Raw genomic sequence first — 19225 nt, 5'->3', positions numbered from 1 at the left:
AATCTCGCTAACATACTGATCCAGACTGTATATAATAGCAATGTTTCCTGTGTTTCACATCCTTTTAAAAAATAAATTTTATAACCATTTCTGATTCCATGTCTATATTTTCTTCTTTTGTGATAACAAAAAAAATGTACAAAAGAAAATCCCAATCACGTGTTATTCTTTTTTTTTTTTTTTTTGTATTTGGATTATGATACATGACGTGATTAAATCTCGCAAACAATCATTCCATATGAAACATGTCCCTCTTCTGGATCTTCTTTTTTCCCGGGAGGTCCATTTCCCCTTTTTGTGACTCCTGGCAGACACATGGATGGAGTACTTCCAGCCGGGAGCTCCCCATCACCTTGTAACTGATGCTGGACCATGTCAGGACTTAGCCTCTGGTCCAGGAGAACAAAAGAGGGCAAAGTTAATCATGTAGATTGCATTTCCTGTTGTGTCCTTATCATCAGAGCAACTCAAGTCACACGCCTTGATTTGTGGCACTTGTGACTTGTTTGGCCCCTATTTTATGAAACAATATGTCCTGAGAAGTGACTTACTCCCACTTTTGGTTATCATGACAGGGGATCTTACCTGTAGTGGCGGTTGGTCATGTACCGCTCGATCTTCTCCTCTGAGGGGGAATCCCACACCTCCGTCACATGACCACCCGGACCCGACATAGCGATCACAGGCACACCGGCGAACACAGACTGAACACATCATTATTTTAATAAAACTTACCAAGCTGGATTGACGCATGGATAATTGCGTACATTACCTTTTTAGGTATCCACGCCAAGTATCTCTCAGCACTTCCTCTGTACACAATTGCGATTCCGTAGCTCGAGTACACGTCGAGGCACATTCTGGTCCACTGTCCGTCCTCGTGTCTCTTCACAGACCACTTGTCGGCGCTCAGGCTCCTGCTCTAGGTGGGTGTCTTCAGCCATAGGGTGCCTTCGGAGTGTGCTTCAAGGGGACCTGGCTGGATGGGCTGAGGGTGAAGATGGTGCGGCCCAGCGGCTCGAGGTCCAAACAGTAGCGCAGACACACGGTTACACCTCGTAGAGTGGGGTGGATGGATGGATGGATTAAATAGACAATACAGTCGATAGACTATTGGCTAAATGGACAGATGAAAGGATGAAGAAATCAAATATTTTCACCTGATTGGTAGCTTAGAGGATAGTCATGGCTGAAAGAGAAGTAATGGGGGTAGAACTCCACTCCTCCTTCAGCAGCAGAAGACAATATTATCATCAATCTATTTAAACCGATGGCAACATAATGTGCTTTCTTTTTCTCACAGTTGATATTGGTCAAGAGATACTGTATACTCTTCCCACCTTTTGGGTAGTGACAAGCTTCCTCATGGCCGAAAGAGGAGTTAAACTCCACTTCTCCTTTACCAACAGAAGACATGATTCACGATCATCCTGATCAAATTGTTGTACATAATACTATGATAGTATAGCATTTAAATGCTTTTATACATCATCACAGTATTTGAAATTAAAAAAAGAAACTCAAAAGTATTTGGATTAACATAATGAAGTAAATAACCATCATCTATGCATCCATTTTCTGAGGCACTTATCATCCCAAGGGTCATGGGAGTGCTGGACCAATCCCAGCTGTCATCGGGCAGGAGGCAGGGTACACCCTGAACTGACAGGCAGACAACAGTTGCACTCACAGTCGCACCTAGGGGCAATTTAGATTCTCCAACTAATGCATGTTTTTTGGGGGGGATGTGGCAGGGAATCGGAGTGCCTAGAGAAAACCCACACAGACATGGGGAGAACATGCAAATAGGCTGGTCCGGGATTGAACCCGGGACCTCAGAACCAGCTGCACCACCGAGCCGTCCAGTCTGAACTCCTCCAATATTTTTATCCAAGTATTAAAAAAGGCCTATTGTTCCAAGGAGAGAGATGGAATTACTAATGGATGGATTAATGGAGCGATACATTACTTTCATCTTTTGGGTCGTCACTGTTGTAATGGAAGTCCATTTGTCTTTCAACAGTAGAAGACAACGTCATCATCATCCCATTTAAGTTGGATGGACCGGCTGCACACAAAAAAAATGTGGGGGGTTTTTCCCTTACAAAATACCACAAAGTATTCTAGTAGATATTTACTGAGTGTGTGTTTGAGTGTGTACCTGTGTCCCCTTCAATTTCTTTGGGTCTGGGATAGCTTTACGCCTCCATGACAAGCAGGATGATTTATGTCGTTAGACTAATTGTGTAATTGCTTGAGTAATTTGGAAATGTTTTCAGAAAACAAGAAAAATAAAACATTCATTGGCATTTGTTGTTTTACCAAGGGCCTCTTATTATGATCACATAAATGAAGTTGAGGATAAGCAGATCAGTGCTGGTCTCGAGCAGTTTCAGCAGAAAATCCCGAGTCTAGCCAATCAGACACCAAGACAAGACCAAGACCTTTAAAATGTGGTCTTGAGACAACTACCACACAGACATACAGAAAAAGCAGCAGGTGCTTTATTTTACTGATATCGTGATACTAAGTACAAATACCTTTTGAAAAGAAAAACAATTGCAGTCACAAAGTATTTGTCCTTGATTTCTTACCAGTTGCTGTTAGCAACCCACCAAATGTCTGCATTCCTCAGACCGTGGGAGACGCCGGGTACCAAGGAGAAAATGTCACGTGTGCGTCCGATGTTCCACGAGTTTTGACATTGTTGTGAAAGTTCAACATATTGCTCACTGACGCAAAGTGCAAGGTCAGTGTTTATCTAGTTTGTATATTCGGTATACTGGAAATAATTCGTTGAACTATGCTATCTGAAGTAGACTGAATACAAATGTATTAAGAGTGCATGTGTTTTGTTACATTGGAGTGTGTGTCTGTTTGTGTTTGAATGTGTGGTTGCCTGCATGTGTGCATGTGTTTGTGTTGGTTGTATATTTTAAACAACTTCACTGCTAAGTCTGCTGACCTTACACCATAGATGGGGTGAATCAAGGTTAAGAAGTTTAGGGTCACTGTGGTCCATTTTAGGGATGCTTCAGCACCCCCCCCCCCCCCCCAAAATACACTGGAAATGTTTATGCTAATCAATAAGTCACATATCGGCTACAACTTCCTTTCATTTCAATATAAACAGAGGATATTTCTACTTTATGACTACCTGGGGGGTAACAGTCCCGGGGGTGGAAGTTGTTAACCCAGGCCACGACCTGGGATGTGAAATTCTTTAGATTAACGCTCACAATGGTCATCAAATCAGTACTATGTACCTCCATCACAGTCTGGTTTGAAGCAGCCACAAAAAAGAACAAACTCCAACAGCGATGGACAATCAAAACTGCTGAACGGAGTGTCGGCACCACCCTACTCACCCTCGAGAACTTGCACTCCACCCAAACTAGGACAAGAGCAGGCAGGATCCTTATCGATTCTCTACATCTTGGTCACCAGCTCTTCTGACTCCTACCCCTCAGGTAGGCGCTACCAAACAATGTGAAACCAAAACTAGCAGTCATTACAACAGCTTCTTCCCCTCGTCATTAAATTCTTAAACAGCAAATTTACAATTCAACTGCAACATGCTTCCATTTTTCTGTCTAGTTTGCTTGCACATTCTGCCAGGCCAATTATTCATCATTATTCCTGTTGTATCGAAGTGGCGAGACTGGAGCTTTGGTGTGGTCAACACAACCTGGCGTTGAACACTCTAAAGACTGTAGAGATGACTGTGGACTTCGGGAGGCATCTTTCACCACAGCTGCCCATGACGCTGTCCAACTGTCTTGTGTCAACCCTCGAGACCTTCAAGTTCTTGGGAACCTGAAGTGGGAACATCAACTCCATCCTCAAAAAAGCCCAACAAAGGATGTACTTCTTGCTGCTTCTGAGGAGGCACGGGCTGTCACAAGAGCTGCTGAGACAGTTCTAAACAGCAGTCATCCAATCAGTACTGTGTACCTCCATCAAAGTGTAGTTTGGGGCGGCAACAAAAAAGGACAAACTACGACTGCAACGAACAATCAAAACAGCTGAACGGATTATTGGCACCACTCTACCCACTATCGACGATTTACACGCAACGTAAACTAGGTCCAGATCAGGCAGGATTCTTTTGGATCCTCCACATCTTGGCAACCATCTCTTCCAGCTCCTTCCGTCGGGAAAGTGCTATAGAACAATGAAAATAACAAGTAGCAGGCATTCGAACAGTTTTTCCCCCTCTCACAATTAAGTCATTAAATTCTTGATCAGCGAACCTACTATTTTTCTGCCTTGTGCCATGTTAGGACACTCTCCCACATCCTGCTGGTCCGATATATATACACACACAAACTGCTTACATACTTGGCCATTAAAGCTGATTCTGATTCTGATATATCATACATACTGTAACTTGTGCACTCACTGTAGTAGTCTCACCATGCTGGACCTTCTGCACATCTGTTGTTAACTTATACTAGCTTTTCTCGCACCTAAGTAGCATATGCTCCACTTGCACAATCAACATTGTCTCAGATTAAATTCAAACAAGATTATTTCAGTTGTACTCTAGACTGTCAGGTGACACGGGAGACGACCTGTTGGAGCGTCTGCCTCCCAGTTCTGAGGACCGCGGTTCCAATTCCGACCCCCGCTGTATGGAGTTTGCATGTTCTCCCTGCATGGGTTTTCTCCTCATCTGAAAAAGATGCATGGTATGTTAATGGAAGATTCTAAATTTCCCATGTGTGCGTGTTTGTTTCTACGTGCCCTGCAATTGGCTGGCAACCAGTTCAGGGTGTACCCTGGCTTCTGCCCAAAGATAGTTGGGGTAGGATCAAGGAACATCTTGGTATAAATTACTATCACAAAAATATGGCATTTGAACAGGGATGTGTCGACTTTATCCATACACTGCAATCTAATCTCTGGCTGGTGAGCCTATTGTGGCGTTTAACAAGTTAACACAAAACAGTTGAGGTTTGTAAGCTAATTTCTTTGACCTGAATTTACCATAATTTATTTATGTAAGTTTGTAAGTATTATTTTTTTATATAAATATTCCAGCTATCTAAATAATTGTGTTTTGACATCCAGGGCTATAATGATGAACTGCTCCGATAAAAGGACAAACTAAAAGCTGAAATTAAAAACAGTTCGTGTTTTTTGAATATATTGTGCATGTACAGTTTTTAATTGATTTACTTTTCAGAGAAATTAAATGTTTTTGCATTCATCCTGGCCACAGTCTTTGTGTCAGATTGTTAGATAATTCACCTCTATTCTACTTCTGCTTCTTTTTCTCACAGTAGACTGTGTAGTTTAAAAAACAGTCTTTGGCTATTAAAACATTCTGTCTGATATTAGATTATTCTTTAATGATCTTTTGAAAAATCAGTTTTCTCAGTGCCCTGTCTTATGCCTCTCTCTCTCTCTCTCTCTCTCTCTCTCTCTCTCTCTCTGTATATGTACACATACATACAGTATATATATTATATACAGTATATATATATATATATATTCAGTCTAACTCTAACTCTAACATTTAAAAATAAAAAAATGTTACGCTAACGGAAGACTAAACTGTCCATTTGAGTGTGGATGGTTATTTGTCAGTTAGTTTAGGATTTACACCTCATCAATGATACCAAAAACCAATAAAAGCCTCAAGAAATGTAAATAACACATGCTTGTAGTACAGCATAATGAAAGTATTTGGTCATATTTTTCATACATTTAGTATGGCCATCTGAAACATCTGAAAAGGTTTCCGACCACTGCATATTACCTTCAAACTTTCCAATTGGTGAACTTTCAAATTCTATTGCCCTGTTTTCTATTGTCTTGAAATTTGATGATTCCACCTTTTTGCCTTCAGTGCTGTATTGTATTGTATTGTATTGTATTGATTCATTTATTCAACCAGGTAAGACTAGTTGAGCGCAAGGTCTCATTTACAATGGTGATTTCACTTTGATGATGGTGGTGGAAGTGTGATTCTTTCTTCAGATGGAATTGGGGGCTCAGTCATGGTGGAGTGAATTATGAATAGTTCCAGTTAACATTCAATGTCAGCACAAGCCATGTCAGGAAAAGTCTACAGGAACATCTTAATTTAGGAATAATTAGAGACACTTTCAGTCGTGACAAATGGGTCTCAACATCCCATTTGTAAAAGGGAAGAGTTTTAAAATAGTGTATCTTAATTGTGCTCTTTTGTGTGTGTGCGTTCATATGTATCAGGGGAAAAAAAACAGGTTTAAACAGAGGTTTTATATTCACTGTACAATGCTGCTGCTTATTCTTGCTGCCTTTTGCACTACTATGTACAGTGAAGAAAATGAGTATTTGAACACCCTGCTATATTGCAAATTTTCCCACTTAGAAATCATGGAGGGGTCTGAAATTTTCATCGTAGGTCCATGTCCACTGTGAGAGAGATAATCTAAAAAGAAAAATCCAAAAATCACAATGTATGATTTTTTTAACCATTTGTGTGATGCAGCTGCAAATAGGGTTAAATAATTAAATTTGAGAAAATTTTGAGAAAACCAATGTTAATATTTGGTACAGTAGCCTTTGTTTGCAATTACAGAGGTCCAAAGTTTCCTGTAGTTGTTCACCAGGTTTTTACACACTAAAGGACAGATTTTGGCCCACTCCTACACACAGATCTTCTCAAGATCAGACAGGTTTCTGGGCTGTCACTGAGAAACTCCACTGGAAGTGGATCAAACGTTGATTACCTTTGACGTCATGTTTAGCTTCTTCCATTTTCTAATGATAGCTCCAACAATGGACCTTTTTTCAACAAGTTGCTTGGCAATTTCTCCGTAGCCCTTTCCAGCAGTGTGGAGTTGTACAATTTTGTCTCTGGTGTCTTTGGACAGCTCTTTGCTGTTGGCCATGTTACAAGTTTTAGTATTACTGATTGTATGGGGTGGACAGGTGTCTTTATGCAGCTAATGACCTCAAACAGGTGCATCTGATTCAGGATAATACATGGAGTGGAGGTGGACTTTTAAAGGCGGAATAACAGGTTTTTGAGGGTCAGAATTCTAGCTGATAGACAGGTGTTCAAATACTTATTATTATTACTTACAAATAAATCATACATTGGGATTTCTGGATTTTTCTTTTTAGATTATCTCTCTCACAGTGGACATGCACCTACGATGAAAATTTCAGACCCCTCCATGATTTCTAAGTGGGAGAGCTTGCAATATAGCAGGGTCTTCAAATACTTATTTTCTTCACTGTATATTTTAGGAGGGTATTGTGTTTATAAAATCATAGTAATGCTGATTGTTCGGTGGGAAAAACACACACACACACTTCGTATGTCACACAGATAGATACAGTACTTCGCGGTACATCACAGTTCAGTAGAAAGCCAATGACAGTGGGTTTTATTTCATTTATTTTTTCATTTATTTTATTTTTTGCACATTTGGAGGGGATTCACAGGTACTTTGATGTACTCCTACTAGTGAATTTATTCAAGTATGTCCCATCATCAATAAGAAACCCATATCCGAAACAGGTACACCTTCTAATGTGGGCAGAACATGGCACAAATGTAAATGATCATTTTGAGTATTAACAATGAAAAGGCTCGTTCATATTATTACAATAAATAATATTATTCTAAGTTACGGATCCTTCTCAGTCAGCGGCACTTCCTTGGTCTAAGAAGAACGGCTTAAATTTTGAAATCACTTTTTTACACTAGATTCAAAAGATTTACAGTTTGATTTCCATATTGTTCAGTACCAAAATGTATATACAGTACAGTAAAAGATGTTATTATGGATTTCCCTTTAAACAGTCAAAGGGAAATCAAAAAATAAGGATTAAGCCCAGCGTCAACTAAATGAAAAGAAAAGCTAATGTTTTTTTCATCAAACTAAGACAGCAATTCATTTCAAGGACAGTTTACAGTGAGTGTCTTCATTGTGAGTTTCAGTGTTTTTTGTCTCTCTAAATAAGGCAAATTGGCAAAACAGGCAGAAAAAAATAATACACTATACTGATAGTATTGTACATTCAGTGATGAAGAGCAAAAGTGATATTTTTTTTAATCCAGAATGTGCTCACATTTGAGGCTCAAATGATCAACGACACCAACAAGTTCAGAATATACATGATAAACCATATCCACACATATATACAGTATCTACGCCCGAGAAATAAAACATGCTTACGTGCTAATAGGACAGTTTTTAAAAAAAAATCCTCCACTGGAAGTGCATCAAACATTGATTACCTTTGACATATATTGAAAGGAAAATAAAATATTATAGCACCTGATTATAATTGGAAAATATTAAGGTGACGGCGTGACATGTTTCTTTAATAAGCAATAATCCACAATGATATTGTAGTTAACATAAATGTAGTGGGAACCTTATTTAACTACCGTGACTGGCTATAAAGAAACTCTATTTCCCTCTGAGACTGAAATATGAGGAGCCGTCGAAATATGAGGAGCACCCTCGCCTCCAACCACCCAATCACCTCTTCAAGGTCCTCCAGGAGCTCCAGGGAGTCCACTGCGAAACTCTGCCAAAGGTCGCCTGTGGGGCAGTGATGTCAGCGAGTGTCTGTGGATTTAAACAAGTACACGACAAATGAAATGAACAAAAGACCTTGAATGTCATCTCGCACAATCATGCATTTTGTCATGATCCTGCCGCTCCAGCCTGGGCTGTGCGGGTGTCCGCGCGGTTGCTCTGATTGGGAGGTGCACACCTGCGCCTCATGCAGCCTGATTATGCTGTGGATTTATATGACCGCGATGACAACTGGCCGGGGCCAGTTCAATGATCTTCATGTCCCGTTCGTGTGCTCCGGTATTCCTGATCGAACCTGTGTGTACCGACCTTCGTCCGTTCTCCGACCAACCTTGTAAGCCTGACTCCTTCGTTAATTCTGCCTGCTTTGATTGTTCTCCTGTGTACCGACTCCTGCCTGCCCGCTCACCAGCTCTCTTCGCCCGACGTCCCAACTACCGCTGCTGCACCGGACTGCCTGCTCGATCCCCTACCTCTGCATATAATAAACGTGTCTCCTTCAACTACCTTGCATCTTCCAAGTCCTGCATTTGGGTCCTACTCCCGTTCCGATGGGACGTGACAGAACGAACTGGCCAACACAGGACCCTGCAGGAAAGACCCGGCGTCGCCCGGACCGATGCAAGGTAGACCGTCTGCCGGAGGACCAAGCCTGTCCGATCCGGGTAGGCTCCCTGATATCCTCCGCTTCCGTGTCTTACGCTCCGCCAGCGAGGTATGAATATGTCCCGAACACGACCCGTCCGGCTCCTCATATTCTTCAGGACTCTGACTTTTCGGAGTATGAGGAGGACCGTGATTTGTATGACCGGCTGCCGGAGTACGACTCCGATTATTCTGATTATGAATCTGCTCGTCCGATCTTTCATCCCAGTCAGTTTGTTTCACCTCCCCACGTTTCCAGCACCCGAACATCTTCGCCCGGTAGGTTTAAGTACACCAATACGTATGAGGGAACCCGCTTGCCCATCTACCCGGGACCGCCGCGTGGCGGCCAGAGGAGACGCCCCGTCCGGGCGCTCCCCGGTGCCTCCCGCTGCGCGGCAACTAAGACATCGTCCTCCCACTCCTCGCCGGCAACGGCAAAACCGGCAGACCCGCAGCTAGTGGCGAAGCTTCCAGCCCAGAGGGAGGAGGAGTCGCCAAATCACGAGGCGTTCCGCCGCGAAATGCGGGCGGAGATAGAGCGGCAGAGCGCGGAATTGGCAGCTCTCATGGCCCAGGTCCGGCAAGGATTGGTGAACCAGCCGAGCTACGCTCACGTCGCAACGGCGACGGACTCGCTGCTGACGCAGGTTCACGTGGCAGTTGGAACTGACCCGCTCCCGAGACACGCCCATGTGTCAGTTTCGACTGACTCTCTGCCTACTCTCGTTCACGTTGCCGTGGAAACCGACCCGCCCCCTCGCCAAGTGCACGTCGCAGTGGGTACGGACTCGCCACCTCGCCAAGCGCACGTTGCTGTGGAAACTGACCCGCCTCCTCGCCATTCCCACGTCGAGGTTTTTACTGAGTTCACGCGGCAGTTGGAACTGACCCGCTCCCGAGACACGCCCACGTGTCAGTTTCGACTGACTATCTGCCGACTCTCGTGCATGTTGCCCTGGAAACGGATTCGCCACCGCACCACACCCAAGTTGTTGTTTCAACAGATGCACTGCAAGCTCACGTGGCAGTGGGGACCGACCCGATGCCGCCTCACGTTGCTGTCCAGGAGGTGGCGACGTCTCCACAGCCGGTTCTCGTCTGTGCTCTGGAGTACCAGTGGCGACCGGCATGCGGTCGCTCCACACTCCTGCTCTGTCAGCGACCGGCCCACGGTCGCTCCCCGTTCCTGCTCTGTCGGCGACCGGCCCGCAGTCGCTCCCCGTTCCTGCTCTGTCGGTAACCGGCCCACGGTCGCTCCCCGTTCCTGCTCTGTCGGTGACGGGCACGCCCATACGTTCCCGTCCAGGAGGTGGCGACGGTGACACTGACGCTGCCTTCTCACGTTCCTGTCCAGGAGGCGGTGACGTCTCCCCAGCCGCCTCACATTCCCGCCCAGGAGGAAGTGGAGTTGGTGATGCTGCCTCTGCCTTCTCACTTTCCTGTCCAGGAGGTGGCGACAGTTCCCCAGCCGCCTCACGCTCCCGTCCAGTAGGAGGTGGAGTTGGTGATGCTGCCGCCGACTTCTCACGTTCCTGTCCAGGAGGAGGTGGTACTGCCGCCGCCTTCTCACGTTGCTGTCTAGGAGGTGGCGATGGTGTCACCGCCTTCTCACGTTGCTGTCCAGGAGGAGGCGATGGTGTCGCCGCCTTCTCACGTTGCTGTCCAGGAAGAGGCGATGGTGTCGCCGCCTTCTCACGTTGCTGTCCAGGAGGACGCGAAGGTGTCGCCGCCTTCTCACGTTGCAGTCCAGGAGGAGGCGATGGTGTCGCCGCCTTTTCACGTTGATGTCCAGGAGGAGCTGGGGAGTTCTGTGGAGCCACCCTGGAGCTGGAGAGACTTCGGGATGGCGGTCATGGCTCTGGTCCTTCTTTCCATCATCCTATTCGCTCCAGATGGCTCCCAGCCGCTTCATGACCTGGCCTCGTTGGTGACCAATCCACAGCTGCCTACTGACCAAGCCTCGGTGGCGACCAATCCCTGGTCGTCTTGCAACCACGGCGTGGTAGGTTCTTGTCCGGAGCAGTGGCATGCCTCGTTCTGGTTCCTGCTTCGCCGTTTGGTTCCTCACAGAGGTCGTCCGCCCGAATCGCCCCTTGGGGACCCTGGTGCTTGGCGTCCGGGTCGTCCTCCTGACCTGTCCACCCGGACGCCTTGTGTTTGGTGGCCTGGATGGCCACCAGACTGGGGTTCGGGGGGTGGGGGGGAGTGCCCTCCTTCGGACACCCCTTCGCCCACCCCTGCCTGTGTTAATTATTGTCTGTTTTTTCGTTTAGGCACGTCTGGGAGCCGTGCCTTTGGGGGGGGGGGGGGGGTACTGTCATGATCCTGCTGCTCCAGCACGAGCTGTGTGGGTGCCCGCGCAGGTGCGCTGATTGGGAGGTGCACACCTGCGCCTCATGCAGCCTGATTATGCTGTGGATTTATATGACCGCGATGACAACTGGCCGGGGCCAGTTCAATGATCTTCATGTCCCATTCGTGTGCTCCGGTATCCCTGATCGAACCTGTGTGTACCGACCTTCGTCCGTTCTCTGACCAACCTTGTAAGCCTGACTCCTTCGTTACTTCTGCCTGCTTTGATTGTTCTCCTGTGTACCGACTCCTGCCTGTCCGCTCACCTGCTCTCTTCGCCCGACGTCCCAACTACCGCTGCTGCACCGGACTGCCTGTTCGATCCCCTACCTCTGCATATAATAAACTTGTCTCCTTGAACTACCTTGCATCTTCCGAGTCCTGCATTTGGGTCCTACTCTCGTTCCGATTGGACATGACACATTTGTGAGGCTGCTCTTCCTATTCAGAGTCTTTGGGATCTGGAGCCTCCCCGGCTGACTTTGGGCAAAAGTCAAAGTATAAAAACAAACAATCTTTCACATTCACACCGTCACTCAGTCCAAACTGAACTCTGCACAGGAGTCGCGCGAGTAGCCGAAAACATCACTGATACGCAATAATAATAAATAACTGTGAGCATTTCATTGGTGTTTTTCATTCATTTGGTCGTTTGTTAGAGTTTTAATAACATAATAATACCCAGAAGAAGAGAATAAAATTCAGTGTTATTTTTCAATGCTTGCACGGGAAACACATTTAAACTTTGTGCATTCATGTGAAGCATCAAAACAATAAAACAAGAATAATAACTTCAACGATTAAAAATACATTGTGACTGAAAATCCTCTCCACTCACAGTCTTGGTTCTGTATGGTGTGCTCCTGCGTGAGGTTCTCCCCGACCTACTCCCGGTCTCTGCTCCATTTGTTGGCTTGGGCTCTGACGTCTGTGATCGTCTGCCGTATGAGATCCCAACACTGCTGCTTGTCGTTGAAGCACGTGAATCCCTAAAAAAAAACATGAACATTTTCAGCTCGCGTTTGCGCTTAATCTCAATCATGATCTTATAACACCTCTTTTGTATGTAGTCGATGATCACTCATTTGGGAGAGTTATCAGAACAACTAGCAATTTTGGCCTCACCTTGACCTTGGCCCAAGGACCTCTAAGAACTGTCTGTGTATAAGTAGGTCAGGAAGTCTACCGTAGCCCAACACGCGCACACAAACACACACACACACACTCTTTACACAACAGCAACCCCCCTCTACCAAATAAAGAGAGAAGACAGGCCCACTGGGGACTGAAACAAGAAGGCCCCTGATGTCTCAAGCCACTTGAGACAATTAATCAAATGAAACTTGTGTTGAGTATGTACAACATACAAATAATTTTTAAGGAAATGTAACATACATACTTTACAAGATTATCTTTCAGCCCTTTGCCCACCAGATGTTCAGCTCGTCTTTGTTCTTTGCTGCACATTGACCCAATTCCCGCCCCATGTGGTCATTAAAATTGCATCAAGAAGCAACGTTTGAGTGTGGTGGAGGCAGGGAGCGTTCTCAAGGGGGCCAGACCGTACGTCTTGGGACATCACGTCACCATATGCAGCAGATTGGGTTTAGGAGCACATTTTTTGCTCTCAATGTGAGGTGGCAATATTTTATTTCACTTTTGCTGATGCAAGGCCAATTAGACTTTTTTTTTAAAGGGGAACTCCAAATAGGATTTTGTAATCCATATTTAAATTATCTGTCACATATTTTCTGCAGCGTTGGGAATATTACTTTGAAAATGTAGTTGATCCCACTTACAAGATACCCTTCAGGAAATGTGAAATATCTCAATTACATTCTCAAAGTAATATAACTAATTACATTTTATTACATGTTGATTGCATTTTGGTCATTTTGAATGAATACATGCACAGGGCTGGATGTTACCTCTAATAAATAAGAATAATATAATTTGTTTATAATTAGATTAAAACCATATAGGTCATTATTTTGGAATTTACTTATTTGTTCTTTACGCAAATGTTAAGATGATAGTTTTCATTTAATTTTGATAGTGATTTTTTATCTTTATTTCTTATTGTGTTTTTGCCTCTGTTTTAAATGTTTTATTTCCATCCATTTTCTGAGCTTCTTATCCTCACTAGGGTCACGTGAATGTTTTATTTCTTTGTATTGTATTGCTTTTAATCATGTAAATTTGTCAAACTTAACTCAAATTACAGTGATGGAAATTTCCAAAAGCAACTGCAATTCAATTACAATTTTATCCAAGTTTTTAAAAATTACAATTCCATTCATTTTGTAATGAAATTACAAAAGCTCATTACTTGTACTGTAACTAGTTTCCCCCAACACTTCCTGTTTACACGTGGTACCACATTCATTTTTTTTTTCAATTGTATTTATTGGCCCTGGATGTTTCCTTAAAATATTTAATGTGTTCTTGTTTCAATGTTTTGAAGTCCACCCATCCATTTCTTGTGCGGCTTATCCTCACAAGTGTCACGGGAGTGCTGGAGCCGATCCCAACTGTCATCGGGCAAGAAGCGGGATACACCCTGAACTGGTTCCAGGCGAATCACAGTGTTTTGAAGTATTTTAGTAAATCCCATACAACATTCAGACAGGAATAAGCAGGAGGGGAAGGGGGGGGGGGGCATAAGAATATGCATATTCTATAAATGCTGAAATATTTACATTGCGGTTATAATGTGCATAATTGTCCAGAAATAAAATGAGAGAATGTTGATTGACTGAAGAACAAGTCCAGCACCTTTTTTTTGCATCTGTTGCACGTTGTCAATCTCGTACACTTTGATGTCAAAGTTCTCTGGGATTCCATGATCAGCCCAGCGAGATTGCAAAGCGGATGATTGTCTAGTGGAGAAGGGTTTGTCATCAGAAAGGTGACGAGGGTGAGTACCTAAAAACAGAAAATAAAAGAGAAATACGCAAAACAGCTGATACTCTTTTCTGCCAACTTTTGAAAACTTGAAGTGGATACACAAAAATAGTATGTACATTTAGTAAATGGGGTAATTGACAAAAGAGCAAGCAATGTATCCATGGAGCGCTTTCACTAGAGTATACTACGAGCTTTTGTTCCTGTTTTTCTGCTCTTAAAACCATTTGAATCTCGCTTTTTAACTCATCTTCACACCCTTTTGTTTCTGAACTAAGTGCAACCTGATTTTACATTTTAACTTTCGTTGGTGACAGTAACCATTGGGTTCATATATTAATGATATGACTTCGGGTACTGCTAGGCTTTCTTTTCCACTAAGTGTATTTGATCTGACTGCATTCTACAGACATGTCATCTCCAATTCACATCACAACGTGGGAGGACGGAACTATTTTTCTATTAATTAATTAGTACAAACTAAACTCATATTTATGAAGGTATTATGGCATATTTCCTAAATTTCACTGCCAGTCCTCCATGTCAATATCAATATTTGAATTTAACAGCCCCTCAATGGCAGTAAATGGGTTTTCACAGTGAGAAATCAGCAGCATTTTGTTCCAAAGCCCCATTTGATATATTGCCTTTTTTTTGTCTCAAACACAACAATAGACAACAAAGATGGGAGAAGTGTATTCATGATTAGAATTGTCAGCATTAAACAAAAAGGTGGTTGATTTCAGGAGTTGTTTCTAATTGCAGTGATTCATCACATGACATTGGGCTTTGGCATTAATTAAAAACCACGCTTTAATTTAAAAAGAAATGCTTATGTTGTTTTAAATCTGGCTCTTTCACAGGATGTTAGAATATTTTTATTAGTTAATTAAAAAGCCATCCATCTATTTTCTCAGTCGCTTATCCTCACAGGGGTCACGGGAGTGCTGGAGCCTATCCCAGCTAAATTCAGCCAAAAGGCAGATTACACTCTGAACTGGCCGCCAGCCAGTCGGAAGGCTGATAGTGACACCATCACTGAGCGGGAACTGATCCCATTCTGCCCGTACCAAAGTCAGGCATGTGTAACACTACCCCATTAGTGACCTTGAATCAAAAACAGAAAGTAAATTAACGTTTTCAACAAAGAATAGTATTTTCAAAAATTAATTAATAAAACATTAACAAGTCACACATTACTTGGGGTCGACAGGGTGCCATTGTTATTACAGGTGTTCCCTGAGGCCGCCATGGGATGATTAAAAAAAAAAAAAAAAAAGGAGACTCAATGCCATATATTTTAGAAATGAACAAGTCTTTTGGATACATCTTCAATCAACACAAACAGTCAAAATGCCTTGATTCAACTACTGATGGGCATGGAAGTTCTTTTGATTGTACTGAAACACTCAAATCAATTCCTTAAAAGATTTGTTCATGAGATTCAATCACCGAATCGTATCTACAGAATGTTTCAATTTGGGGAGTGGGGAGTATCACATTTATTTTCCCAATTACAAAGACTTTGGTGACTGAAGTCATGAAACATGTGGGGTCCAGTACCTTCAACATTAACAACCAGTGATTTATAGTCATCTTCCACATAGACTGCATATTAGGTATTCCTATTGTTTTATTTTACCTGGATTGCCTCTCCGTCGAGATGATCTGCTACTGTGAAACTCTTTGAGGAGGAAGCCGCTCCTGTCGCTTACAGAATCTCTGTTAGAGGTGCTGCTGGCTGTGGCTTCACTGTCCCTCACTAAGCTATTGTAGCCACTGCTCAGTGTACTGTTCCTGTTCGAGAAATACAGTGACGTTTTACCCATAGCTGGTGGCAAATCACCACTTAGCACACTTGTGGTGTCACTTGCATGTCCACTCATATGAGAAGGTGTGCGGGGAGAGGTAAGTTGGTTGTACGGAGAAGGAAACAAGCCTGTTGGGTCCAGTCCTGACAAAGTGGGGCTGGTGGGCCTTTCCTTTGGAAACTCTGGAATGCGACCATTAGTGAATCCCTGGATGGCAGATTTTGTGGATGAGCATGTGGAGCTTTGGCTCGGAGTCCGACTTATGGAGTGAAAGGAGGGTGGAGGGGAAGAAGAGAGAAATGACGAAGTCCTCTCAAAGCTAACAGTTTTGCTGTCTGGTGAAAGACTGGCACTCCGGTTGATGGACTGCTGCAGACCTTGACGGGAGAGACTCAAGTTCTTGATACTGGAGGCAGACAGGCGACGCACTTTGGGACAAGCCATCTTGAGTTTCCCAACAGCAGACAGCTTTGAATGTGTCAGCCTGGGTTGAGTTAAGGTTTCAGAAGGATTGGAATTATGACTGTGGTTAGTCTGGCGAGTCTTTCTGGAACTTTTGCTTGCTCTTGGTATTGTACAATCCCCAACACTCTTTACTTTGTGAGCCCCTTTGCCAGACCCATCACAACTTCTCTTGGAGTTTCCCTTGGAGCTTGGAGAGGTTTTATTACTTTCTCTGTCAAAAATTAGTAAGTCACATGTGTTCCTTCCAAGAGACGTGCTGGTAAACTGATCTATTTTGGCATGGAAAAGTCTGCCACACTCCTCCAAGGGATACATCATCCTCCCAGACATATGGTCATGTTTCATGCCTACTTTAGAGGTCTCGAACAATGATCCAACACCCCTTCTAAGAGGTCTCCTAGCCTCTTCCTTGTAGTCTGTTTCATATTTCAGTGAAGAGGAATTATGGAGGCTGTGGTTCACTGGAGAAGACTGCTTGCCTCGCCTCCTCTCTAGGGTTACCCCTGGGCTGCAAGGGGTGGATGATGTCAACCCCCTTGGGTCTCTACAACCATCTGTCAAGTGATTGTGAGTTTCCTGGCAATTGGCATTTAGCCAGGTTCGAGGCAAGCTACCTGTATTAAAGGATGCGCAGGAAGTTCCCAGGCAACCTAAAGAAACACCAATTACCCTACTATTCCCAATACATCTGTGAGCTGATTCATACCCCAGTGAAGCCTTTGGGTGATTCATGGAGTAAACATCCTCCGAGTCACCATGGTGACTCCTCTCTGTATTTCTGATCCTCGCGCCACAGATTTTGTTTTCTGCAGTGTCGTTATGAATAGATACATTTCCCAAGACTACTGGGTCACATGAAATCTGACTGCAGTTTGGGTTACATATCTTGTCTAATTTGATTACATGAGTCTCAGAATCAGATTCTGGACATTTTATTGTCATACCAGTTCTTTCTTTTTCTTTCACATCATCTGAATCCCACTCTTCTGCATTTATAAGCATTGGATTTATAAATGAAGGTAGGATTCTCTCTTTTCTTGAATGATACTGTAACTTTTCAGTGTCAGTTGCCACTCGTCCTGGATGAGAAACATTTCTCTCGCTTGTTGCAGAATCTTCAGTTATATTGCTTATGATTTGAATTGGTTGGGTTCCTGCAGGGCTTTGCATGTGTGAAGTTGACTGGGCAGCATCTTTGATACAAATGATGTTCCCTCCTGCCCTCCCACTGTCCAACGTGCCACTAATGGTCACCTCCTCCACCATGGAGAAGACAAGTTCATCTTGACCTTTCAAATCTAGCGGCTGTTGAACAGTTACAGTGATAGTTGCCTTCATTTCCTTAGCATCCTTTTTGGGGTCATTAGCTGCGATGTCTCCTAGTAGAACACTGCTGGATAAAGGTTTTGAAGAAGCGCAAGAAGGAGAAGGGGGAGATGCAGGTAAACTTTTTCCAACTGGTGAAGTCCTTTTGTCTGCTTTGAACCAATCAGCTGTTTGATGATTCTCCTCTCTTAGTGCAGACTGAAGGGGACTGTTAGTAGACATGCCCTGAGTTTCGCTATGTATAAATTCAGAAGACAGTGTTTCAGCAGAGTGAATGGCTCCGTTTTTTGGGAGTTGATAACGACAAGTAGTGTTGTGATGGAGAGTTTGATTCAATGGCTCCTCACTGGAACTGGTTGCACTGCACTCCTCGCAGTCATAAAGACCAGAGTCTTCTCTCTGAAAATTATCCTCATGAAATGTACCATCTGTTTGTTTTTCCCGACCCAATGCCTGATTGCAACAAAGCCCCTGCTTCAACATCTGTGGTACCTCTGATGATTGTGTAGTAGCCTGTTTCCCAGGCTCCTTCTGAGATTGTGGCTTTTGAGTGATTTCCTTAATAGGAGTACTCTTTAAGGAGGACTTCAGCAAATGCATTGTTTCCTCTCCGTCGATGCAGCCCAAGCGCTCCTGAAGTTCGGCAAATGTGTCACATTTGAGACAGTCCCTCTCGGGTTTTTTCATTTCAACTTTCATCATTTCATTCTGTCCTTGGGCATCATCTTTCTTCTCTCCATGGAGTTTGGGGATTTTCAGCAGCTGTTGGAGCAAAGCAGTAAACTCCGGGTCTTCCACGTCAGTCTTATTTGGGTGTAAGGAGGGTATAATGGGCACAAATTCAGGTTTTGCCAACCTTGGAGGAGCTCTACCCTGGATTAACCCATCAGAATCTATTTGGATAACTGTATCGCATGACTGGTCACTACTGGAGTGTTCATCGAGCTCCTCGCGGAGACGAAAATGTTGTGAGTCAACATCAACTTCATCTGTGGAGTGAAACGCTCGCAGGGATAAAGATGGAGCGTCTCTCTTTTGTCTCGTCAAACTACTACCATGAGGTGAGCATGAGCTGGATTGCTGTAGAGTAAAAATAAATTGGCAAGGTTACTTTTAGTATTGGACTATATTGGACATGAGCTAAATTTTCTGGTGACATAAATTGTACTT

The 19225-nt window shown here is 43.8% G+C and overlaps 1 protein-coding gene and 1 long non-coding RNA gene across 5 annotated transcripts in view; both read right to left on the bottom strand.

The window, feature by feature from the left end:
• Positions 1 to 251: 251 nt before the first annotated feature.
• On the bottom strand, positions 252 to 4951 carry LOC133496623 (uncharacterized). Of its 2 annotated transcripts, none has more exons than XR_009793825.1 (5): positions 3369 to 4951; positions 1161 to 2068; positions 773 to 1055; positions 586 to 704; positions 252 to 389 (listed from the first exon to the last, which is right to left on the bottom strand). It is a non-coding gene; the product is annotated as an uncharacterized LOC133496623 (long non-coding RNA). The 2 variants fall into 2 exon arrangements; XR_009793826.1 differs by lacking the exon at positions 3369 to 4951 and adding an exon at positions 2162 to 3348.
• A 2487-nt stretch (positions 4952 to 7438) lies between these two features.
• The window catches only part of kif26bb (kinesin family member 26Bb), a 44513-nt gene continuing 32726 nt past the window's right edge, over positions 7439 to 19225 (bottom strand). For all 3 annotated transcript variants that reach the window (XM_061811574.1, XM_061811575.1, XM_061811576.1), the window contains 4 exons: positions 16096 to 19135; positions 14325 to 14474; positions 12388 to 12538; positions 7439 to 8579 (listed from right to left, as the gene is read on the bottom strand). In XM_061811574.1, the coding sequence (XP_061667558.1) occupies positions 8498 to 8579; positions 12388 to 12538; positions 14325 to 14474; positions 16096 to 19135 (3423 nt within the window). In that variant the 3' untranslated portion in view covers positions 7439 to 8497. The remainder of the gene's footprint in view (positions 8580 to 12387; positions 12539 to 14324; positions 14475 to 16095; positions 19136 to 19225) is intronic.

The sequence above is a fragment of the Syngnathoides biaculeatus genome, chromosome 23 (assembly GCF_019802595.1).
Source record: "Syngnathoides biaculeatus isolate LvHL_M chromosome 23, ASM1980259v1, whole genome shotgun sequence".
NCBI classification, from domain to species: Eukaryota; Metazoa; Chordata; class Actinopteri; order Syngnathiformes; family Syngnathidae; genus Syngnathoides; species Syngnathoides biaculeatus.
The sequence above is the reverse complement of the archived record's forward strand: the minus strand, read 5'-3'. Positions and strand labels throughout refer to the sequence as shown.